This window comes from Ambystoma mexicanum, chromosome 1q (genome assembly GCF_040938575.1).
Source record: "Ambystoma mexicanum isolate Mex_15411 chromosome 1q, UKY_AmexF1_1, whole genome shotgun sequence".
In the NCBI taxonomy this organism is placed as follows: domain Eukaryota; kingdom Metazoa; phylum Chordata; class Amphibia; order Caudata; family Ambystomatidae; genus Ambystoma; species Ambystoma mexicanum.
The window spans coordinates 1394839630-1394865781 of record NC_090922.1 but is presented as its reverse complement, the minus strand read 5'-3'; the positions used below and the strand labels follow the sequence as shown (position 1 = coordinate 1394865781).

The window sequence follows — 26152 nt, the reverse complement described above, 5'->3', positions numbered from 1 at the left end:
TGGCGCCGTTGGCATCAGGCTCATAAGGGATAACAGTCCTGGCACCATCGGCGCCAGGCTCATACAAGATATGAAGGAATAGTGTTTGGTGCAAACTTACCTGGCAGACCATGCTGCAATTTCCTTACTTGGCAGATCATTCTACAACTTCCAGATGAAAAAGGAACTACTTAACCACACAGGTGTGGCTGGTGGCAGGATACATACCTTCAGTGGAAGGATACATACCTGGGACTACTTGAAAGGCTATTTAAGTCACGCCCAGACAGCAAACCACGCTTCGCATTGTTCTGCTCATAGCAGCTGGACGCTCACCGTGCCTGCTCCTGCTCCAGTCCATGACCACGCCTGCCAGCATCCTAGAGACACCTAAGGATAGAAAAGGGGTGAAAACAAACCTTACCTGTTAAAGCTGCATTCCAGATTCAGCGCGCCAACATTCCTGCAAAAAGACATCATTTTAAAAAACTCACTGCGTCGCATACATCTCGGCGCACTTCTCTTACCTGCACGTGGCGCCTTCGGCTCTGCGACGCCCATCCGAATCTCCTGCAGCATTCCAGCACCTACGTGGAGACGAAAAGAAGAAAGCAAGGTGAGAAGGGGAAAATAACCAAGAAGCAATTACCCGCCAAGCTAATTCTTCTTACCTTCGGGTCGATGCCATTCCTTGGGCATTTCAGCACCCCGACCCCTATGGGGAAAAAGCAAACATCACATTAGTGAATGCAAGAACCATAGCAAAAGAACTATTTTAAATTTACCAGCTTACAGATCGGACTCAGCTTCTGCTTCGTACCGGCTCCATTTCTTCGGCATTCTCGAACTCCGGCGGCCCCTAAGGAAAAAGAGACAGGAAAAGACAGTAGTGGGCCTACACCAAGACTCACCTGAAATCAGGTTTTCGACGGAAAACGCCCTCAGCCCGAAGTCTTCCATTACCTGCAAAAGAGAAGAGGAACAGTTTAGACTCAAGCTTGCCATAAACATTTACGGTACTTACCGGAACAGACAAGCACAAGATGGAGAGCTCGCCTTTTCAATCCCTAAGGTGAGTCTCCACAGGGAATTACAGAAGGGTTGTAAGGAGGGTGAGAAGGGGAGCGGGTGATCAACACAAAACCCGCAGAGTATTAACCCTTCCTTTTCGCTCACAGAAGGGTATTCATCCGAGCCAGACAAGCCGGATTTGGGAACCCAGCCCACTCCATCTTCAGGGTGCTGAACATCTCCTTCGAAGAGGCCACTGCCTTCCAGACCACGCCCGCGCCTCCGTGGGAACCAGGTGAGCATTACAGAACGTGAAGCCTACCCACAATTACCCACCCAGGCGCCATGAAGACTTTCGAAACAGACCAACTAGCCCAACTATTGGGGGAATTACGGGCGGAAGTTCACGCCGCCCGCCAAGAAACCAACCTTCTTCAAAGAGAACTGATCTTGTCCAAAGAACGAACCGAAGACCTGGCTAAACAGCTTTTGCAGAATCAGGCTGGACAAACGCCATTACCTGCTTCCGGGAGAGAGTCCACTCCTATGGCTTCCACTAACCCGGTGCAAATTAACCTGCCGGGAAACATGCCTTTGGCCCCACCTGAACGTTTTGCGGGTGACCCCAAGAAATACACTGTTTTCATGAACCAATGTCGTTTACATTTTTTATGTAGACCTGCGGCCTTCCCTAATGACCAAACTAGGGTGGCTTTTGTTTTATCGTATCTCAGCGGCTGTGCAGCCGATTGGTCTATTCCGTTGGTAAATCAAGACGATCCTATCCTTCGAGACTTTCCACGCTTCCAAGCTAGTATGGAGAGATTATTTGCCCGGAACGCCCAGGTTGAGGCCTTGGATAAAGAGCTTCTGTCTTTGCGTAAAGGGAACCAAGACCTCCTATCTTATATTGCCACATTGAACAGACTGATCGTGGAAACTGGGTGGCCTGAGAATAAAAGAATCACCTTGTTTCATCGAGGACTTTGTGGAGAGCTAAAAGACGTTCTGGCTCAAATTGTGAATCCACCCCAACTCTGTGAGGAATACATTGATTTAGTGATCCAACTTGATCATAGACTCCAGAATAGACTGATCGGACTAGATTTGAAACTCGGGCTTTGGTAAAAACCCACGCAAACCCCAAGAGTACCGACATTTCGGAGCCAATGCAAATTGGGGGAGTAAAAGGACCCCTAACGCAGAAAGAACGAGAAAGAAGACGGCAAAACCAGTTATGTCTCTATTGCGGAGAGTCTGGACACTTTCTACGAAATTGCCCGGTAAAACCACCCAAGAAGGTGGTTGGAGCCACAGACCAAAACCTTCCAAAATCTGATTCGGGAAACGATCAAGCCCGACAAGCGTAGAGGTCCGCTTGCCGAGCGTGAAGACAAACTCTTTGACCTCGCATTTCATCATGCCAATGACCCTCGTGGATCCAAAGCAGCCTCAACGATTACACGGCATAAAGGCCTATCTCGACAGTGGGGCTACTGGGAACTATGTTGATCTTGAATTGGCTTCCAGGATTGGTCTCCCTCTCCGACCCAAAATCACCAAAGATGTCATTACCACGGTTGATGGGACCGAAATTGCCTCTGGGCCGGTAACACATTCTACCACAGAAATGACACTGATTGGCCAAGATGGTCATAGGGAAACCATAGTGTTCGACGTAATCAAGGCTCCACAATTTCAGGTAATCTTGGGGATCCCTTGGTTAGAAGCACATAATCCACGAATTGACTGGCGAACAAAGAGTATCACCTTTCCTAACTGCAGACAAACTTGTTATTCCGGAAATCCACAAGTAGGTCTAGCCTCAGTAACCTCTGTGTCAGCACAACTACCACTTGAGTATCAGGACTGTCACAATTTAGCGGGCGGGATAAACACTCTTGAGGCCGTTTGATTAACTCAACAGATCTTTCTTTTATTCAGTCAACTTTCAACATGAAGGCAATAAAGAAAAAAGTAACAAAGAAGTCTCTTCAGAGTAATGACCCTGCGTAGAATTTCGTGGTCGGTGGCGAGTTTCCCTAATGAAGGGTTTTCTTAGCTCTTCTTATCTCTACGACCCCCACATTCTCGGCCCTCATAGGGGTTCTTGGTTCGTTCCCCAGTATATACGTTGGGTCACTGTGTTCGTACTCCGATAGCCTCAGGGATTTTTTTAATAGGACCACTCCCCATACGCTGAACAGCTCACCGTCATTCCGCTGCACTTTCGTTTATACCAGTTCTTCGGCCACTCGGGTAACTCTCTTCCGGATTACACTTCTTCCCTCGATCAGCTGCTACAACGCCGCGGCTGCCTCTCCGGCTCCTCGGTCTGGCACTCTCTGGATCAGACGCACATCAGCTGTTTGCTTACGCGTAGCGTTGCATCTTCTCGGGGACTCCCCGGCCAGCCGCTCGTCATCGGGATTTCTCCCCCGAACTCCTCCCACACAACGGAGGGGGCCGTGGTGAGCTGCCCTCTCGCTCCCTCTCTTTACACCAGGACACGACCCGTGTCTGCTCAACTTGTGGATTTCGGCTAACGGGCCTTCTCCTTATCGAAATGGGCACAACAGGTGCCGGATCAACTCTTTTTAACAGGATTTACTTAGGCTCTTAGTTCGCCCATTCATAAGACGGTTCCTCCTCCTCTCCATTCGGTCCCTGTTCAAAAAAACAAAACCACACAACGCCAGAATTAGAGAAAAGCCCCTTACTTCTTTTCCCCTCCCCGATTGGCTCCGAATCGCCGTCCATCAACTCACTCCCTCCCTGGTGACATCACCCTATTGTCCTCTGCTTGCTGTGATGCCGGGCCACTCCAGAGTTCCCAATGGTCAAATCCTTCACTTCATTACAGACCCTCTCTTCCGGGCTCTTACCTCTGTGTCAGCACAACTACCACTTGAGTATCAGGACTTTCAGGACGTTTTTCAAAAAGAACAGGCCAACACATTACCACCTCACCGGCCATACGATTGTCAAATTGATCTGGTACCCAATGCTCAACCGCCTTGTAGTAGGATTTATGCCCTTACCGAACCAGAGAATGTTCATTTACGCCAGTATTTGGATCAGTATCTTGCCAATGGGTTTATTCGCCCGTCAAAGTCACCGGCTTCTTCAGCTTTGTTCTTCGTGCCGAAAAAGGAAGGCGACCTTAGAACATGTATTGACTATGGCGCCTTAAATCAGATAACGGTTAAGAATCGTTACCCCCTGCCTCTGATCCCTGAACTCCTCGACCAGGTGAAAGATGCCTGCATCTTTACCAAGCTGGATTTAAGAGGGGCTTACTATCTGGTGCGCGTCAGAGAAGGCGATGAATGGAAAACGACCTTCCGCACCAAATACAGACTCTTTGAATACCAAGTGTTGCCCTTCGGGTTGTGCAACGCACCTGCTGCTTCCAGTATTTTATGAATGACATCTTTCGAGAACTCACAGATGTTTGTGTCATCATATATATTGACGACATCCTAGTGTACAATTCCTCGGAATCTGATCACCGAAAACATGTTAAGGCCGTCCTGGAGAAACTATGCCAGCACAAACTATTTGCAAAGCTCGAAAAGTGCATTTTTCACGTCACGGAGGTTGAGTTTCTTGGTTTCGTCCTAACGCCAAAGGGGGTTCAAATGGACTCACGGAAAGTGGACGCGATCCTCAAATGGCCATCCCCTAGTTCTGTGAAAGGGGTTCAGAGCATGCTTGGTTTTGCCAATTTCTATCGAAGGTTTATCCCGGAGTTTTCTCGAGTGGTTAAACCCATCACAGCCCTCTTACGGAAAAACAAACGCTTCGAATGGACTACGGAAGCAGAACAAGCATTTCAGGAACTAAAAACTAAATTCACCTCCGCACCTGTGTTAAAACATCCCCGTCCAGATCTCCCTTACGTTGTGGAAACTGACGCCTCTAGTTTAGCCATGGGAGCGGTTCTATCACAGAGGGACCCAGTCTCGAACCAACTGCATCCTGTGGCCTTTTGGTCCAGAAAATTCTCAGCTCCAGAAGTTAACTATGCAATCACAGATAAAGAACTATTAGCTATCAAGTCAGCTTTCAAGGCTTGGCGTCATTACCTTCTTGTCGCAAGACATACTGTTACCGTAATTACAGACCACAGGAATTTGCAATACTTAAAAACGGCCAAAGTTCAATCCTCACGCCAACTCCGTTGGGCCCTGTTCTTTGCAGAATTTGACTTTGTGATCACCTATCGCCCCGGCTGCAAAAATGGCAAGGCGGATGCACTATCTCGAATAGGAATGGGCGATTCTACCCCAACTCTAGATCCAGTTCCGATTATTCCTGAACAGAGATTTTTGGGGGTGATCTCCTCACAAACTTTAGAGGATATTCAAACTAGAGTTAAATTACTTTTCGACGCTGCAGCCTTGCAAGAATGGAGCCTGAAAGATCCCAGATTTCAATTAATAACGATTTACCTTATTTCCAGGGGCGACTGTTCTTGCCACAAAAGGATTTGCAAGATCTCATTATTACCCATCATCATGAGACACTAATGGAAGGACAGCCGGGCATCGCTAAGACTGAAGAAAAAATTAAAAGGCATTTCTGGTGGCCCTCCTGGCGAAAGGACATAAAATCTTTTGTGATGACATGCGCAGTGTGCGCCCAAAATAAAAGTCAAAAGCAAAAACCAGCCGGTCCGTTACAACCTCTGGACATCCCACCGGCACCTTGGCACACTTTATCGCTGGATTTTATAACTGACCTACCTCCTTGTCATGGATTTAATACTATACTGGTAATTGTAGACCTCTTCTCCAAGATGGCCCATTTTATTCCCTTCAAAGGGCTGCCTTCAGCCTTCACCCTAGCCAAAGAATTTCTTGAGAATGTCGTTCGTCTACATGGTTTTCCATCCATATTAATCTCCGATCGGGGAAGCCAGTTTATTTCTCGATTCTGGAAGAGATGTTGCCAAATGGCACAAGTTGATGTGCGTTTATCTACCAGCCACCATCCTCAGACCGACGGCCAAACTGAGAGAACAAACCAGACATTGGAACAGTACTTACGGTGCATGTTGCATCAATCAGAACATAATTGGAAAGACATTTTATGGATTGCTAAATACGCGTACAACAATTCTGTGCATTCAGGAATTGGCCAGACTCCTTTTTATACCTTATTTGGCCACCATCCCAGAACTTCGGATCTTGAACCACCTCAAGGCCTTGAAATGCCCACCGTGGATAACTTAAATGCCACCATAACCCGAGCCTTCAAAGAAGCCAAGACTCATTTACAGCAGGCCAAGGACAAATATAAGGAAAATGCTGACTTACATCGGAGCGAAGTACCTCCTTACCAAGTTGGAGATCAAGTGTGGCTGGCGACTAGGCATCTACCACTTAAAGGACAAGAACTTTTAACCCAAGATATATAGGGCCTTATCCAATCAAGGCTGTAATCAACCCGGTAGCCTTCAAACTCGACCTGCCCCCCAACATGCGAATCCATCCGGTTTTCCACGTATCACTGTTGAAACCTGTACAACCCGGAACCTGGCTACTCAAGCCACCAGAACCAATCCCAGTAGATGGGGAACTGGAATACGAAGTTAAAGACATATTAGATTCTAAGATGTCCAAGTCAGAGGTTTTTTTACCTAATTGATTGGAAAGGATATGGACCTCAGGAGAGATCTTGGGAACCAAGCGATCATATACATGCACTTCGTCTAATTCAAAAATTTCATCGTAAGTTTCCACACAAACCTAAGCCTCCGGACAGTACATCCTTGGGAGGGGCCTTGGGGGAGGTACTGTCATGATGCCTACCTCCAAGGAGCCAGACAGGGCCCGGCACCCTCAGAGGCAGGCAACATGTATACTAGGGAAGTCCCAGCCACCCCAGATAGGGGCTCTTTGGACTCAGTCCTGGCGCCGTTGGCATCAGGCTCATAAGGGATAACAGTCCTGGCACCATCGGCGCCAGGCTCATACAAGATATGAAGGAATAGTGTTTGGTGCAAACTTACCTGGCAGACCATGCTGCAATTTCCTTACCTGGCAGATCATTCTACAACTTCCAGATGAAAAAGGAACTACTTAACCACACGGGTGTGGCTGGTGGCAGGATACATACCTTCAGTGGAAGGATACATACCTGGGACTACTAGAAAGGCTATTTAAGTCACACCCAGACAGCAAACCACGCTTCGCGTTGTTCTGCTCATAGCAGCTGGACGCTCACCGTGCCTGCTCCTGCTCCAGTCCTCAACCACGCCTGCCAGCATCCTGGAAACACCTAAGGATAGAAAAGGGGTGAAAACAAACCTTACCTGTTAAAGCTGCATTCCGGATTCAGCGCGCCAACATTCCTGCAAAGAGACATCATTTTAAAAAACTCACCGCGTCGCATACATCTCAGCGCACTTCTGTTACCTGCACGTGGCGCCTTCGGCTCTGCGACGCCCATCCGGATCTCCTGCAGAATTCCAGCACCTACGGGGAGACGAAAAGAAGAAAGCAAGGTGAGAAGGGGAAAATAACCAAGAAGCACTTACCCGCCAAGCTAATTCTTCTTACCTTCGGGTCGATGCCATTCCTTGGGCATTTCAGCACCCCGGCCCCTATGGGGAAAAAGCAAACATCACATTAGTGAATGCAAGAACCATAGCAAAAGAACTATTTTAAACTTACCAGCTTACAGATCGGACTCAGCTTCTGCTTCGTACCGGCTCCATTTCTTCGGCATTCTCGAAGTCCGGCCCCTAAGGAAAAAGAGACAGGAAAAGACAGTAGTGGGCGTACACCAAGACTCACCTGAAATCAGGTTTTCGACGGAAAACGCCCTCAGCCCGGAGTCTTCCATTACCTGCAAAAGAGAAGAGGAACAGTTTAGACTCAAGCTTGCCATAAACATTTACGGTACTTACCGGAACAGACAAGCGAACTCGAACTTACTATGCAGTGACGTAACTGGATTCCAATGCGCCCCTGCAGCAGAAGCAGGATGGAGAGCTCACCTTTTCAATCCCTAAGGTGAGTCTTCACAGGGAATTACAGAAGGGTTGTAAGGAGGGTGAGAAGGGGAGCGGGTGATCAACACAAAACCCGCAGAGTATTAACCCTTCCTTTTCACTCACCGAAGGGTATTCATCCGAGCCAGACAAGCCGGATTTGGGAACCCAGCCCACTCCATCTTCAGGGTGCTGAACATCTCCTTCGAAGAGGCCAGTGCCGTCCAGACAACGCCCGCGCCTCCGTGGGAACCAGGTGAGCGTTACATGCACACACACATCCATACATGGCCTATGTCACACATACAGGAAAGTATCCGACTACCAGCACACTGCAACATGCCCTGTCTCACACACCAATGCTTGGCCACTTACCGTTCAAATCCAGACGGGTCTTCCTCTGCAGGATCTGGGCGTGGAACGCTGAGCCTACACATTCCAGGACCCTCATCTGGATGTCACTCATGCTGACACGGCCCCCTCTGCGAGGCGCCGGGCCTTGTAGAAGGTCCTGGACCTCAAGTCCTCCCAGCGCTTCTTGACGTGCTTGATGTTGCGGGTTGCCACCCCCTCCGTGTTGATGGCAACCACTATGTTGCCCCAGATCCTCTCCCGTCCTTCCTTGTTGGCGCGTGATGCTCCGAAAAGGGCATCAAAATGCCCCAGGACATGCTCTACCGGGACACCAACTTCCTTCACAATGAAGCTGGTGGCCCTCGGCCTCTCTGGCTGGGGGTCGCCAGTGGTCTCAGATGGCGTTTGCCCCGACATGGCAACCCCCGAGGCAGGCGTGGGTGGGCAACTGGGTCCTGGGGCTGGGCTGTGGAGCGATGGTATCCCAGTCGGGAGTCTTCTGTTCCAGCAGGAGTGGACACAGCAACTGGAACCCTGGCTGATGTGCAGGCACCAAATAGCAGGGCACATGGGCAGCAGGCAGGCAGGCAGCAGCAGATGGCAGGTGGGAGCATGCTCTGGGTTCTGGGGGGCAGTAATTCGGCCTTCTGGGCAGGAGCGTGGTCTTCTGTGTGTTGTTGCGTGGCCAGCTTGATAGGGAGTGATTTGGCACGTGAATATCTTGCATGTCAGCGTGTAATTCGAGGAAAGGCCCTACGCGCGTAAGCACTTCAGCACACGTACGCGGTTTCATTGGACCAAAGGCCCTTAGAGCGTAAGCGCTTCTGTGACGTGACTCGCGTGGGTGTTTCCCTCGTGACGTGGGCATAGTGGTTCAGCGCGCGTGAAAAAACTGCACGTCCGCGTGTGGATGCGTGTAATCAGAGGAAAGGGCCTACGCGCGTAAGTGGCTTGATGCGCGATGGCATTTCCATCAACACGGCTGCATGTTCATCATACACATACAAAAACTGCACGTCCAAGTGTCAGCTCATGTAATTGGAGGAAAGGGCCTTAGCGCGCACACGCGTAAGTTACGCTGTACATGTGGGCCGCTTTTAAAAGGTACGTGTAGGACCTCATTCCCTTGTACGTGCTTTTCGTGGAGAGCGAGTGGGTGAATTCTGTACTTCTTGTCGGTTCACATGCGATTACTTCACAGCGTTTTACTCCCTGTTACCTCTGACAGCATTCTTTATTTTTTTTGGGCCTGTTTCCTCAAACAGCGTTCCCTTCTTCTTTTGTCCTGTCTCCTCAGACAGCGTACAGTTCTTTTTTTTGGCGGGGGTGTTGCCTACGTGCACACGCACGTTTTTTTCACTTTCTTTTTCCAGGCAGACAGTGAGTCGTGCACGTATTTACCAACTGCTTGCCCCGTGTGTCGCGTACCCCTTCAGAGGTCATTGTAGGCTGCGTGTATTACGCATATGCTTATTCTTGTGTTTCTGGGTGCCACAGCATAGTGCAGGTTCATTTTTTCACGCACGTGATCTACAAGGGGTTGCATGCACGTTAATTTTTGATTTTGGGCTGCCTGTGCGTTGCGTGACCCATCATCTTCCCCCAGGGGTCACAGACAGCTTTGTTAGAGCACTAGGGTATGAATTCCATCTAGTAACCTACCACTTTCACCCCCAATTGCCCAGGGCAATAGTTTACTACTACTCCCATACGCACAATCAGTGCCATGGTTGGGAGGCGACCAAACGGTAAGGGAGGCAAAGGTGGCCAACCTTCAAAAGGAGGGCGTGGTGGGCTTCGGTAGGGGCCGTGCCCGGGATTTGCAGGGTGACCCTAGACCCCCATGTGTGGAGGACCAATCAGGGACACCCATGCCCCCTCTCCCCATGGTTGAGGGAAACAAGGCTGACACCATCCCAGCTCAGCCCTTTGTTAATAGGTAAATGACCACACTTCACTGCAATCCTTGTCGTTAGTGTGGATTTATTTAGTTAGTTCATCCAAGAGAAAGGCCCCCAGCTGTGGGCTGTCCTCCTGCTCTCAATCCTCTCTCTGCTCGAATCTGGAACCCTTGCTTAATCATAACAACAAAGATTCTTTGGTAACTAGGTTACATGGCAGCAGCTGAAATGATGTAAGTATAAACACAATGATGTAAGTCTAAACACCTCCTAACACCCTTGTTGGACCAGCCCATTGTGGCACCTGACCTGGCACAGGATGACTTCCAGGCTGACCTCCAGGTCAGCAAGTGTAGGCCAAGTGTGGCAGTGCAAGTTGGTGTCACCAAGCCACGTGGATCTGGGGCAGCTATGTCATCTACTGCCCCAAGTAGGCAGGGTGGGGAGGCTGCAGGGGCAGCTGCAGCTCCATCCTCCCCAGCTCTGAGTCTCCCAGCCAGGACAGTGTCAGTCCAGGTCCATCAAACTGACGTTCCCCCTACCAACATCACACTTCTGCCAATGCCTGCACCAAGGCCTATGGTCATTGTGCATTTGCACACTCCTACTACCCAGTACACCGGTGATTCTGCCCCTACTGACTAGAGCGGCGTAAGCCACTCAGGCTCCGCTCCACCTTTGAAAAAGAGGAGGAAGAGTGCTCTGGCACAACAGGCTGAGACCCCAGACACGGCTACACACTCCGGCACGTCAAGGAAGCCTAGCTTTAATGACCCAGAACTTGATGCACTTGTGAGCTATGTGTCGGCACATAACCATGAAATATTGGTGACTGCAGGGTGCAAGACCACACCTGGTCAACGTAGGGCACACTGGCAGACCATCGCAGACCGCATAAGTGACCTTTGGATTTGTGAGGCGCACAGCTGATGATTGCTACAAGCGGTGGAATGACCTGAAACGCAGAGCAAAGAAAAAGCTGGCCACAAATCATGCCACTACTCTGGTGACTGGCGGTGGGTCTCCACAAAGGGACAACAAACTCACTGAACATGAGTCTGTTGCTGGGACCTTCGTCACAGAGGAACAGATCCAAGGTGTGGGAGATCTACCTGATTACGAAGCATTGTCCGGTGAGTGCCCATGCGTGTGTGTGTGTGTGTGTGTGTGTAATCCATGTGTATGTTGTTGTGGTGACGGGTTCTGATTGAGTGCCAGGTGAGGGTGTGTACTCCTGAGTGTTATGGGTCACCCATTTGCTTCCTCCCATACATTCACGTGTCTTGGATTTGGGTATCACTGTATCCCTTCTGCCCACAGTTGCCAATTAGGCCCACATTAGTGCACTTTACCTTGAACTGTCATCTTGCAACTACATTGTTCAGATTTTGTAAGTGTTCATTCAGGCTGACTGTTTCCACTCTCCCATTTTTGCTACGCATTATTCTGCCCTATTGCAACATATGTGATATGCTTCAGTCATTGTTTACAGCCCACACTGGGCCACTATTTTTACCTGGTTATGTTAATGATGAAACCATTCAGGCCGATGGAGTATTGGGCTGCAGACATTTTTTATTAGGGCCTATTTGCATGTGGAAGATGACAGATGTTTCCTGTAATGTTAAAGTGACCAACCATTGATCAGCCCACAATGACTGTGTTATTGGACAATGGATGTGTTTCAGTGTGTGTGGTACATGCATATTTTGCAACACTATTCAGCATCAATCTTCGCATCATGTCGATGTGAAATGGATGTGTGACAGTACTCATTCACTGCTGTAGTTTTGTAATTTACCATGGCTATGCTACTTGACATCTGTGTGGTGGCATGTGTCATGTATGTCTATTGGACATGCCACTCACAGCCTGATGTGTGATGCCAGTGCTACCCAACATGCTGCAAATGTGTTGCATATCCATCTTGCTCTCCGCAGTGTCTGCCTTTTTGACTCCACTTCCACCTCTTTGACAGTGCATGCATGGCAGGGTTATAGTCATGTGGGACATGTGTAATTCATGTACTGGATCTCTGGCTTGTCACAGCCTATGTGTGTGCTATGGTGCTCATGCCTGTTTCCATTGGTTGTCTTTCATGTTTTTGCAGGTGATGACGCACTTGGTGCTGTTTAGGTTGAGGAGATGGTGCAGACCCAGGAGGAATCTCAGGCACGACCGGGCACCAGTGGGGGACGTGGTGTGGTGGTGGGTGAAAACCCAATGTTACTGCAGACCATACTGTCGAGGGGTGCCTCTGGGTGCACCTCCCCAGACCTCTATTCAGGTGCTGAGTCGGATGATGAGACTTATGTGCAGTCGCAGGTAACCCACCTGGACCAGGGGTAGAACCCTCTATGGGGATGTCAGTCTTGGTAGGTCCGCCTTTGGCGGTTATGGATGCAGGATCACACTCCACAGCATCTGATCCTGTTCCTGGGCCAGCAGATCAGAGGGGGAATGCAGTCCGGCAGCCGTAGGCAGTGCCAGCACAGCAAGGTGCAGATCGCCTTGCCCCAAACAGGTGTGGTGCCCGTCGACGCGGTGGCCGTGCGTCACCAGGCAATACTGTATGGGAAACCTCCATGCACGGTATGGCAACCCAACAGGCAGCATCAGTAGAAATAATGGCTCAGGCAATGGAGAGGGTGGCCACTTCCATTATCCCCCCTGAAAGGCAGATGGAGCAACAACAGCAGGCAACAGACTCCATTTGCCAATCACACAGGGAAGACATGTTGGCGTCCAACAGGGACAGACGGGCGGCACTGGAGACTCTGCACAAATCCATATCAATAGAGTCCCAGGGCCACAGGGAAGCCCTGGGGGTAGAACTCCATAACCTCAGGCAGAGTCTGCTTGAACTTGAGGCTTCCCGAAAGGTAAGGGCAGAACAGCAGCTGGAGCAGCTCACACGTTCGCTCTCAGCTGAGCTGCATGCAACACGTGAGGAGATACGGGCATCACGCAAGGCCATGCGTGCAGAAATGCAGGCAACCCGTGATGTGCTGCATGGGGATCTCCGCACTTTAATCCTCCAGAATCAGACCTTCCAGACCCGCATGCTTGCTGCCATGGAGGACCATACCAGGGCTTTGTGTGGGCTGCCTCCCATAGGGCCACCGCCTCCTGATGCAGCAGCAGAGGATGAGCAGAGCGACAGCAGTTCTCCCACAATGGCATAGCCGTGCAGGCCATGAGCCCAAGGAGGTATTTTTTTTTCTCGCAACATCCACGCAGGTGGGTGTTGGTGTGCACCTTGTCCTCGAACCTCCTGGGTGGCCTCCCCCACACCCCTGACCCACACATGGCCATTTTTGATTTTTTGTTTTTTACAGTGTGTTGCCTGGTGTGGCTCCCTTGGGCATCCACTGTATTCCGGCTGGGCACATGCAGGCTTGTCCTGAGTTTGGGTTAGATGCTTGGGTTCGTGAGACACACACCCCTCCTGCTTCCCGTTTCCATGGGCTTGCAAAGGGTGTGACCAAGTGACAGTGAATTACACAGTGACGTTGGGCTCCCATGAGCTGTGTGGGCAGTCTGTAGTCAATACTGTGTAGACGTCCCTAGTGGATATTGTTGTTGTATTGTACACTGCATGGTGTATTGATATGTGCTTGTGCATCCATGTCTTTCTCCTAATCTGCAGGTTCCTTCCTCATGTCTTCACAAGGCCGTCTACTTTGCAGATGCAGTTCATGTTGTATGCAGTACACTGAGACATGTGCATGGCAGCAACACTCTACAGTTGTAAGGGGTCGATGTGCTGGCGTATTCAGTTAGTACTGTCATGTTTTTGCATTTTTCCATGGTGTGTTGCAGCATTGTTTTGGTGGTAAGTATTTGGTAATGTGTGCTGTTAGTTATACATTACTGGGAGCATATTGTGTGTGGGCAGTTCCCATTAGGGACAGTGTACTTTGTGACACTTGTGTCAGGTCTTGTGCATTGCTTTGTTTGCTTTCACATTGCATGACATGCCATGGTGTGTTTGGTGGTGGAGCTGGGGAGGGGTTGGGGGACATGGTGCTGTTCTCATGTTGTATTTAGCAAGGGGGTAATGAATTTCGCAGCATAGATGTATGTCTTTTGATGACACAGCATTGGTGGTGTTTGGGTAGGTAGGGATGCACACAATGTAACACTTCCAGGTGACCAATCTCAGGATGGTATGGTTGTGACAGTGGAGTGTCCCTTATGTCATCATTGATTGTCAGCTAGTATGTGCGAGGGCTGTGTGCACTCCACAGGGGTGTGATTTTATGTGAAGTAATTAGCCACCAGCTGCGTACGGGCTGCCTCACCACGTGCCCTTTCCCCTCCCATGCGCAGCAGGCGTGCATGTGGTTGGGGATGTGAGGGCACCACCATGCGTGTTGCAACATTGTGCAGGACACATGCTGCCACTATGATCCTGCACACTACTGGGGGAGCATATAACAGCTGCCCACCAGAGCAGTCAAGAGAGCGAAAGCGTGACTCGAGCACTCCGAATGTGCGCTCCACTATGCCCCGGCTTGCAATATGGGATCTGTTGTATCTTACCTCGGGTGGCATGGTGGGGTTCCGAATTGGCGTCATCATGTGGGTGCTCAGAGGGTAGGCACTGTCCCCTGGGGAGGTGGTGATGGGTATCATTAGCAGGGTTGTGACATTACTCAGTATCTGACATGCATGCATGTGCAGTGGCATTTATACTCACCAAGCAGCCATGTATCGCCATGCCACCCAGCTTCTAGGTCCCGGTATAGGGTTGACATTCTGTAAATGAAACTGTCGTGGGTGGACCCTGGATAGTTGGCATATACTGAGGTGATGATTCCCTTGGCATCACATACTACCTGCACGTTGATAGAATGCCAGTGCTTGCGGTTTCTATAGATGTGCTCAGATGCTTGGGGGGACGTAGAGTCACATGGGTGCAATCAATGGCAAATAGCACTTTGGGGAATTGTGCCACCCCGTAGAAATCCTGGACGGCAGCCTGCCTTTCTGCAGGTGTTCTGGGCAGGTATATGTGCCTGAGGACTGATGGGCGTGCAGTCATGATGGCCAACACCTGGTGTCGGCAGCGTGACTGCGTGGCCTGTGACACCTCCCCCCCTACTATAGCACTTGTCCGCTGAAATGATCCAGTGGCCAAGAAGCGCAGTACATTTAGGACCTTCTCCAGGGGGCTGAGTGCTTGGGAGCACAGGGTGGGTGATGTGAGGTCATCCTCCCACTCACTCACCAGGTTGAGTATTATGTGAGGTGGAAACCTGTACCTCCCATACACCTGGCCGTGACTATCCTCCTCCTCCTCCTCCTCCTCCTCCTCCTCCTGCGGTATCCCACGACCACTGCTGCTAGGAACGGTATATTCATCTTGGTGTCTGAGCTTGTTTGTTGTTTGCACGCACTTCTATGCTGCGCGGGTCCACGTATGCCTGCTTCCTGCTGGCGTACGTGTTTCCGGATTAGCACGTCTTTTTTGGCGCACGCATTGGCCCCGTTCGATTCCATGAATACGTGTTGTAGACGCGCGTGTGGGCATTCCGTGCATTTGCCTCCTGTACTTCCCCCGTGACGCCCACATTTTCACGCGTTGTTCCCCATTCCGCGTGTTACGGCCCCTGTTCCGCCTACTTTTGTTGTGTGCGCTGCGCTATGTGCTTAGCGCACGCTGTTTGTAGACGTGTGCGCCACGCAGAATTTTTGCGCACAGCCAGGGATTTACACGCACACGGACTTCCATGAATGCTGTGCGCAGGTTTCACTGCGATTTTCGCACTTGCACTGCGATTCACACGCTTTCGCCGAAAATTTCAGCGCACATTAATTCCATGAATCGGCCTCAATATATTTCAAGGTAGGTTAACCCTATTGGTGAGCTTTTACTGATTCATTTAATAATACTGAAACAGTACCAACACTTACTACGTTCGTTTTAGAATGTAGAACACTATTCAAAGTAAGATACTTTTACATGGGACTGCTTAAATTGTAGTGGCTTGCACCCACTATTGTGACAGGAAAATGGCAGTAATGACAGTTCCACTGTTTAACTAGTAGTGGCTTGCACAATCAGCTTTTACAGTTACAACACTAACTGGCAAGTAAGGACTTGTATACTTGTTACAATTTCCAGACAGAATCCTGCTCATTAAAGTCTTTTGCTAGTCTACAGCATGAGTTTTTCAGAGGCAGAACAGGGACCCCGGTGGTCTAGGAGCCAGCCGTAGGCAAGTCAAGATATTGCTCAGTTGCAGGAAAGTCAGAGTTGCAGAGGATTTAACAAGTAAATATTAGCTTCAGAGTTAGTTAAGTGTTCAGGGACTTCAGAGAAGGCTCCCTATATGCGTTCCAGTATTAGGCCTGGGCAAGTTGTATGTTCTGTTATGTTAAACGGTATTTATACCGCGCACCATCACCACCGAGTGCTTCCCTAGCATTCTGGTGGATCTGAAAAGAAAGAGGGTAGGGTGAGTAAGTAGGACTGAGCGGGGAAAATGTGCAAGAGAACTGTGATGGGTTGTTGGCAGCTTCGGTTTGGTTTACACTGTTCGCTGAGCGTAGGGGGATTTTTATCGATCGGTAGTCATGTGCGGTTGAGCAAGGCTATGTGTGGTTTGTTTGGTTGTTGTGGTGTAGTGAAATGCGTGCAGTTTGTTGTGCTGTATAGGTATGGGTGCGCTTAGTTTAGAGTTTGAGAGATGTTAGCAGAGGGCTGAGTTTTTTTTTTAGTGGGTTGGTTGAGTGGCGCTCAATCGTCCCTGCTCCGCTTTGGTCACCTGTGGAACGTGTCTCTTCCATTGTCTTGCATTGTGGTGGGCTGGGGGCGGGTTCTCTCTCCTCTATTCTTTGCTTCAGAATTATGGGTTGCCCCAGCAGGGCTGTCTAGCAGTGATGGCTCCTCCATTCCCCCCATCCCCCTGTGTTTAGACTAGTGGATGTCTACACTGCTCTGTCCCCTGGCAACTCCTGGTGTGCAGCCACCATTGCCTCCCTTGGGGGGACAGGACTAGCATGCTCCCATCTGCCTCTGGTAGAGCCCTCCATGAGAACGGTTGCACCCGTATCTCCCTCCTAGTCGTATGTCTCTCCACCTCCCTGTACTTTGTCGTTTTCCCGTCTAGTCCTCCTTTTTGCCATTTGTGTGTTCATTCCGAGGGGTGCGAGTGTTGCTCATTTGTTTTTGTCCAGTTCTGCGTTGAACAGCCAGGTTTTTAGGAGTTTTCTGAATTTTAGCAGGTCCTTCATGTTTCGTATTTCTCTCTGGAGGGAGTTCTGAATTTTAGTGGCTAGGCAAGAGAATGCTGATCCACCAAGTTTCTTTCTTCTGTATGGTTTAGATTCCAGGCGGATGTCTTTGCTGGATCTGAGTGTTCTGGTCGGCTGGTAAATGGCGATTTTCCTTAGTAAGAATTCTACGCCTTGGCATTGAATGGCTCTGTGTGTTACTCACATTGTTTTGAATGCGACTCGTTTTATGACTTCCAGCCAATGTAGCATCTTTAGTGCTGGAGTGATGTAGCCCCGTCGTGAAAGTGTGAGAAGACTGGCCACTGCGTTCTTATAAGTTGCAATTTCTTCTGTAGGTAATCCATCATTTTGAGGTATGGGCTGTTGGCGTAGTCTATCCTGAACATGAGGTGGAGGATGGCTAGTGTTTTGTGCTTGAAGTAGAGGAATGGTAGAATCATTTTGATTGTGTGCCGGTGGAAGAACCATTTCTTGATAATTGCGTTAACTTGTAGTTCTAGGGTGAGCTTGATGTCCATTAGGATTCCAAAGTTTTTGACTATTTTGGATGGCGTGGGCACGGTTCCTAGTTTTGTGGGCCATGCAATGTATTGGTTGCTTCCCTGGTTTTTGGATATAATCATGATTTCTGTCATGCCTCGGTTGATTTTCAGGATGTTTATGTTCATCCATTCGTAGAGTTCTTTGAGACAGTCTATTAGCATAGTGTTCTCCTCCTGTACGTCTTTGATTTTGTAGATCATTTGAGTATCATCTGCGTAGTTGTAGCAGGTGAGGCCGTGACTTTTGAAGAGGTTGATTAGTGGAGTATTGTAGATGTTGAAGAGTTGGGATAGGGAGGATCCTTGTGCTACTCCACAGGTGGCATCCGGCGGTGTGGATTTGAATTGTTTTATCCATACTGTTTCTTTTCTTTCAGATAGGAAAGATTTAATCCAGAGCAGTGCTGTATCGGAGATCCACATTTCTTCTAGTCTCTTGATGAGGAGGTTGTGGCTGATTGTGTCGAACACTGCAAAGAGGTCAAGTAGTATCAGTGGTGAGTTTATGTTGGAATCTGCGTTGGTCTTTAGGTCATCTTGGATAGAGAGAAGTGCTGTCTCTGTCCCTCTAATAGGTCTGAAGCCGACTTGTGCCTGGTCCAATAGTTGTCAGGTTTCTACGTGTTCCAGTGTTTGTTCGCAGACATAGGTCTCTAGTAGTTTTGCTCGATAGGGCATGTTTGATATTGGTCTGTAGTTAGAGAGGTCTTCCACATCGTCCACACTATCCATGAGATGTGATGTGATGTTATGTACGCAGATTCAAAAGCCTGCTGTAATCTCCCTGTTGAGAACGATAGGTTGAAGAGATTTCTATGGTATGCCAATGGCATGCCATGTGAATGTACTGATTTATAGATGTCCGGTGGGCAGGTGTCGATTGGGGATCCAGCTTTGATGCTATGTTTCAACAGCTTGACAAATCTCTCTCTTGATAAAATGCACCTCTTGAGATCCTTATGGGTTAAAGGTAAGCCCCCTCACACTGTACAATGCTTGCTCAACATGTTGTATTACATGTGTGCTTTCATAAACCCTGTATAATACTCAACCAACCCCTCATATGTCATGTATGCATGCATAGACCCTGTGTGGTGCTTGCCCAAGTGCTCATATTCAAGGTTTTACTTCAGCGACCCTGTATGATGCTTACCCAACCCATTGTATTCCATTTGTGCCTTCATAAACTCTGTGTGGTGCCCCATCAGTCCCCATGCATTCCATGTGGGCGTTCTAGACCCTGTGTGGTGCTTGCCCATCCCCTCATATTCCATGTGTTCTTTCTGAGACCATGTGGGGTGCTTACCCAACCCTTTTATTCCATGTGGGTTTTTAGAGAAACTTTGCTGGTGCCCATTCAGCCACCATGTATTCCATGTGTGCATTCTAGACCCTATGAGGTGGTTTCCCAACCCTTCATATTCCATGCTTTCTTTCAGAGACCCTGTGTGCTGCCCATTCAGCCCCCATGTATTCCATGTGTGCATTCTAGACCCTATGTGGTGGTTTCCCAACCATTCATATTCCATGTTTTCTTTCAGAGACCCTGTGTGGTGCCCATTCCGCCCCCATGTATTCCATGTGTGCATTCTAGACCCTCTGTGGTGGTTTCCCAGCTCTTCATATTCCATGCTTTCTTTCAGAGAACCTGTGTGGTGCCCTATCAGCCCTTGTGCATTCCATGTGTGCGTTCTAGACCCTGTGTGGTGCTTGCCCAATCCCTCATATTCCATGTGTTCTTTCAGAGACCCTGGGTGGTGGCCCTTCAGGCCCAATGCATTCCATGTGTGCCGTTTTGAGACACTGTGTGGTGCTTACCAAACCCCTTGTATTCCATGTGGGCTTTCTGAGACCCTGTGTGGTGCCCCATCAACCCCCATGCATTCCATGTGAACGTTCTAGATCGTGTGTGGTGCTTGCCCAACCCCTCATATTCCATGTGTTCTTTCAGAGACACTGTGTGGTGCTTACCAAACCCCTTGTATTCCATGTGGGCTTTCTGAGACCCTGTGTGGTGCCCCATCAACCCCCATGCATTCCATGTGAACGTTCTAGATTGTGTGTGGTGCTTGCCCAACCCCTCATATTCCATGTGTTCTTTCAGACCACATTTTTGGTGCTTACCCAAATCCTTGTATCCCATGTGATTTTTGGAGCTCTGGCATGCTGCTCCCCAAGCCCCTTGGCAATCTGTGTGTCCTTTCGGAGCCCATGTATGTTGCTCTCCCAGGCCCTTGCACTGCGAGTTTGCTGTGTGACCCCTGTATGTTGCTTTCCCAACCCCTTGTATGCAATATGTGCTTTCAGGGCCCCCGTATGTTGCTCCTCCAACCCCATGTTTCCCACGTGTGCTTTCATAACCCCTGTATGGTGGTCCCCAAGCCCTTGTTTTCCAAGTGTGCTTTCCATGCCCCCGTATGGTGCTCCCTGCAACCCAATGTTTCCCATGTGTGCTTTCAGAGCCCCTGTTTGATGGTCCTCAGTCCCTTGTATTACATGTGTGCTTTCAGATTTCCTGTGTGCTGCTCTCTCAATCCTTTGTATTCCATGTGTGCTTTCAGAGTTCCTGAAGCCCCATTCCTCAACCCCATGTTTTCCATGCGTACTTTCAAAGCCCCTCCATGATGCTCGCCCTGTGTCTTGTATTCCATGTGAGCTTTGAGAGCCCCAGTATTGTGCTTCCCCTTTCCCTTCTATTCCCATGTGTTTTAGAGCCCCTATAGTGCACTCCCATTACCACTTGTATCCATGTGTGCTTTCTTATTGTTTATATGGGGCTCTGCTAACCCCCTTAAACCAACTATGCAATCTCTGAGTCCCTGTGTGCAGCTTCCTTGAGATCCTTGTGTGCCCTAAGGACACCTGTATGGTGCTCTCCCCGCTCCCCTTATTTTCCCTATGTCCTCTCAAAGCCCCTGCACAGTGCTTTCTCCCCCCGACCCCATGTTCATTTTGTTTCCTAAGGTAAGGGCACCTGAGTGGAGCTCACCCAGCCACCTCCTATTCTATATCTGCTTTTAGAGTCCTCTATATTGTCCCCTGCACACACTTGTTCTCCCCATTTGCTCTTGGAGCCCCTTTATGGGGCTCTATCAGCCCCCTTGAATTTCTTGTGTGCTTTCAGAGCCCTTTGAGATCATATGTACTCCCTGTGTGTGTGTGTTTAGGGCCCAATGTGGTGCCCCACAGCCTCATATGTTCCCTGTGTGCTCTCAGAACCCCTGTATGATGCTCCCTCGCCCTAAGGACACATGTATGGTGCTCCCCAACCCCTTCTATTCAATGTGTCTTTTCAGGACCCTGTATTAATGAATCTTTTATAACTCGCTTAATACCGGAGACCAGTCTATAAGCGTGGGACCAGGATTCACAGGGATATGTGCAAACTCCCAACCACAGAAGAATCAGCCCGCAGCCTCACAGGATTCACACAGGACTTAGGGTAAGTATTACACAAGCCAGCACAGTACCTTAGTAGAAAAGAAGAGCTTTGGAGTCGATGCCTACAGGATGCAGCAGCACAGGACCCAGTTGGTCTGGAGACGAAAGAACAGGACACAGGATGGGAACTTGCAGCAGTCTTCAGAGGAGGCTTCCAGCAAAGGACTCTTCATGGATTCCCACAGCTCTGTGGATTGGGCGCCTTTTACAGCACCCAGATGAACGAATATCGGTGGCTGGACTCACTTCACTCTCTCGGTCCTGCACTCTGTTGAAGGGACTTCAGGGATTCACATCATGTCTCTGGAGATCCAGCAGGAGTCCGCCAAAGTTTCAGATGTATTAGGACTTCAGAAGACCATGCACCGCACACTGGCTCGAGGTTCCAGGATATTAGCGGTTTGCAGCCAAGCAAGGTCACAGTACGTTGTGGGATGGCTCAAAATGCAGGTCTTCTTGAGACTAGAAGATTCCAGCAGTTTCTGGGTAGGAGTTGTCACATTCGGCATCCCCAGGTCAATTGGAAGGAAGGGTTAGTTCAGGCTCTGGTTACACAGCAGGCTCTCGAGTTGCTAGAAATCACGACCGATGTCTTTTCTTCATCTTCCCCTTCTGATTCAGCTCCAGTTGTCGACTTTTCAGCATCTACCAAGATCAGAGTATTTATGAGGAACTACAACACAACTTCTGCAAACTCTATCTGAAGTTTACAGATGGTGGCGATCTGGCTGTCCAATGAGAACAGCCAGCCCCTCATGGAGACATGTTCCTTTCAGGCAAGGTGAAAGACAAAAGGGCTGCAGAGTTTAGGACTCCTCCCTCGCTTCCTGCCTTGACAGACACTCTGCAGCCTTAGCAGGAAATACACAGGATTCCCGTCGAAGACAATACTTCAAGCGAGGTTGTTACGGACCTGAACGGCAGAAGACGACCTAGGAAACAACAAGCAAATGAGAAATGGTGAAAAAAGAAGGAGTCCACCATTCTAGCAGAATGGTGACCCTCCTGTGCATTACTGAGGCCATTTTGACAGCCTGCGAGTAATAAAGATTAAAAGTCATAAAGGTAAAACCACTTCCACCAGCCATTCACGTAAACTTACAATTGTAACAAAAATGTTACCAAGTAAGAAAGGGGATACATTGTATCCCAAGCACTCCACCAAGGTGGGGTGTGCTGCCTCACTAAAAATAAATTTAAAGGGAATGTGAATCCCACTTTACCTCTTGGAAACCGTAGTTCACCCAAGAAATAATAAGAGAATTAAAAGGAAGCCACTGCATTTAATTTTACAGTCAGTCCAAAGATATAGGAAACTATAACTCCAATCATACACTATGGAGAGGCATATAAAGGTTGCACATAAATTCAGTAAAAGACTAAGTGAGAGGGCAAAAGATTCTCACTCACCTAGGGACAAGGTAAAATAATTACTAAGCCCAAGCAAAATGTTCTGGGGTTTACAGAGGTCAGATCAGGAAGATTTATTATAAAGATGTAAATCTTACCTAACCGTGTCTGTTGAAGTTAGAAAGGCATTGTGGCAGAGTTGTGAAGCATGGCTGCCAACTGAGGCTTGCAATTATGCTTCCATCGTTACAAGCATATACCAATTTAGGTATGGGTTATACGAAGCATGAAGAGGGAGTCGAGATCCTGGGACCACCCCCACCCCCTCCAATCAAGTTCATGACAAGACATAAGGCCCGAAGAGATTGCTACAAGTGTTGCTACGGTTAGTGGAATATTCTCATAAGGCAAAAGGTGGTTACACAAGTTACAATACAGATACAATCGTTCACGTTACCTTGCAGAGGTAAATGGAGGGCTGAGAACTCGATCGAGTCCCATGCCTGGGGGAATCTGCTCTAGCCAATCACAGTTTAGTACCCCAAGGGTGGGTAGCAACAGGGAAGAACCAATGGTAAGTGCAATACTCTGCAACAATGTAACAGTTAGTAAATTGGGTATGTGACAGGCCAGCCACCTGACATGTAAGAGCCAGTACAATAACACATATAGGTGACCATATCAGTTACTAGACTCCTGACGGCCAATCCCACACAGATAGATTTTTGGAGAGTAGCCCAAGTAATGACAGAGCCGTGACGTGATTTTACACTAAAACTGGTCTGCAAGCCAGGAGAAGCTGAGACGTACTGGAATTCACCTGTGTTTTTGTATCGATCCCTGTTGGTTTTTATTCGTAATAAACCGCGGTTTGAACTTTTGTTGACTGAGTCTTCTGTATATACTGGGGGAGGGAGTTGTGCTCTCCAAGTCTGCAGACTTCCAGCATCGCTCTGGCATACCTGGGAGTTCCCAATAAAAAGTTCTGGGATTGACACAGGTCAGGAAGATTTATCATAAAGATGACTGTTGAAGTTAGAAAGGCATTGTGGCAGAGTTTTGAGGCATGGCTGCCAACTGAGGCTTCTATCATTACAAGCATATACCAATTTAGGTATGTGATATATGAAGCACACACCTTATTGTAAAGCACCAGGGCACTTACCTAAAACTCAAAATATGACTAGTGATGTTGGTTAAATAAATGTCTGGTCCTGTATTACATGGGGCCTTTGGGAGCTATCATGAGGTGCAGTAGCATTGAACATCTTACTATGTTTCTCTATCGCAAATCTTACTCTCACATCAAGAAAGTCCAGTGGAGCAGGTTTCTTTCCCCACACAAATTATCTTTCTTGGCAGCTGCAAAGGATCCCTCACAAACCAAAAGCTTTCGCCAGTCCACTTCGTTGACCTATTCCAAATTGAAAGACCACCTATGATATTTCACTTTGTTGGTTTATTAATGTGGGTCTTGAGTTGGCTGTATCTATCCCCAGCTGACTGTTAGCAGGACATTTAGGAAAGGGAGCAATATTGGGGTCTCTGAAAGGGGAAATGTACATTTTCAAGACATAGAAATGCTAATGTGCATGACAAGTCCTATAAAAAATAAACTACCACAACACCAAAGTGAGAAATAAGGAAACTACGGCAGACTACTGTTAAAAAGCTGGAGTCTTTGGATCATAATTTACACGATTTTTGAAAAAAAGGCAGTTACCAGAAATGTTGTGTCAATCTCAGCCGTCATAAGTACAATTCCTTTCTCCTCTTGTAACTCGCAGTAATGATACAACACCATCTGGCTGGGTGCACTTTCACCAATTGTCTGCAAAAGACACAACAATATCATACAACAATAATTAAAACAGCATATGCTCCTTGGTGGAAAGTTAAAACAAGAATGAATGCAAACTCATGATACCCTTGGCCACAGTCCGTATTTCCAGATACATTTCATATGTTTACAGATTCATTAATAGCCAAAAGTGCCAATAGATTGCAAGGGATTGGGAAGTTCATTGCAAATGCAAAGACAAAGACAAATACAGCATCTTTTATTTTAGATCATCCTCCTAACAGGTTCAGCACTCCTTTGGTGAAGCAGTAGATTTATGGCCAACATGCACACCATAGGAGGCCGTTTCAGATAAGGCACCAAATTAGCTGTACAATTAAAATCAAGCAAATACCATAGTAGTATCAGAACCAAATACCTGCAAAAAATGAGCATGCAACCCAGTAAGTCCGCTCCTTGAACCTGTGCTCCAGTAATTTGTCTGATATGCCTGAAGACGAAGAAAAGACCGAAGCATGCAGAAGACCATGACGAGTGATGGGGCCACTCTGCAGACTAAAATTTACTTAACTCCAATTATAACCAAAGTTTTAGGAAAGACCTTCCCTTCAAACAATATGTTGGCTGTTAAATGACCAAGGTAGGACTCACTCACTCTTCCACCAATTGGCCAACCCCCATCGTTGACTCTGTTACCCTCAACTACCCAATGCAGCTTTCTTACTAAACATAAACCCCTGTAAGTAATGTAGGGAATGTAGCACTTAAACGAAGGACATCATTAGAAGGAGATATCCTGGAAAATGAACCACAGTGCTAAAGGACAATGGGATTCATAAAGTCACAGAACTTTTCACCTATAGACGGAACTCCGAACACACAGAAGCTAAAGATTGTATGTGTGATGCACGGTCTAAAACTCATAACTAAATAGCACATAACTAGCACTTAAATGTTCTGCTCTAAGACGATTTTCTAGTTCTTAGATGAATATAAATGAACAGAAGAAAAATACTATTATATATACTTAGCCTGCCATGTATCCATTCAATTTAGGCACCAACAGGTTCTTCTTGGTCTCCGCTTTATGCTAGTCATTCTCTGTGTTGCCCATTAATGTGATCACTGTTTTTAAGACTTACTATCAGGAATTCGACATCATGCCACCCCCCTCTACCCCTTCATGAGGAGATCAATTTAGAGCCAGCATGATTCTGTGGCCCAGTAGCACACGCTCTTTCTAAATGCTTTATCCTTATGTTGCATGGCAACGTTTCTAAACATCACTTGTATTCTTGCACATTGCAGCTCTCATTTTTGAATCCTCCTACCTTTACCTCTGTTCATGCCCAACTGGCACCTTTCAGGGTGTTCCTCCGTTAGTTTTCATTATGATGGCATGCAAAAATCTCTGGCCAAATTAATAATAAAAACGGGAGATCAATTTAGAGCACAGTTCATTGGCCTCAGATTCCTTCATGCAGCAGGAGTACCCCCAAAGTGGTCCACTGGTTCATTCACCTGCTTG

General features: G+C 48.2%; 1 protein-coding gene across 2 annotated transcripts in view; it reads right to left on the bottom strand.

The window, feature by feature from the left end:
* The window catches only part of ATPAF1 (ATP synthase mitochondrial F1 complex assembly factor 1), a 249810-nt gene that overhangs the window by 8338 nt on the left and 215320 nt on the right, over nucleotides 1-26152 (bottom strand). For both annotated transcript variants that reach the window (XM_069642259.1, XM_069642258.1), the window contains one exon: nucleotides 24547-24654. In XM_069642259.1, the coding sequence (XP_069498360.1) occupies nucleotides 24547-24654 (108 nt within the window). The remainder of the gene's footprint in view (nucleotides 1-24546; nucleotides 24655-26152) is intronic.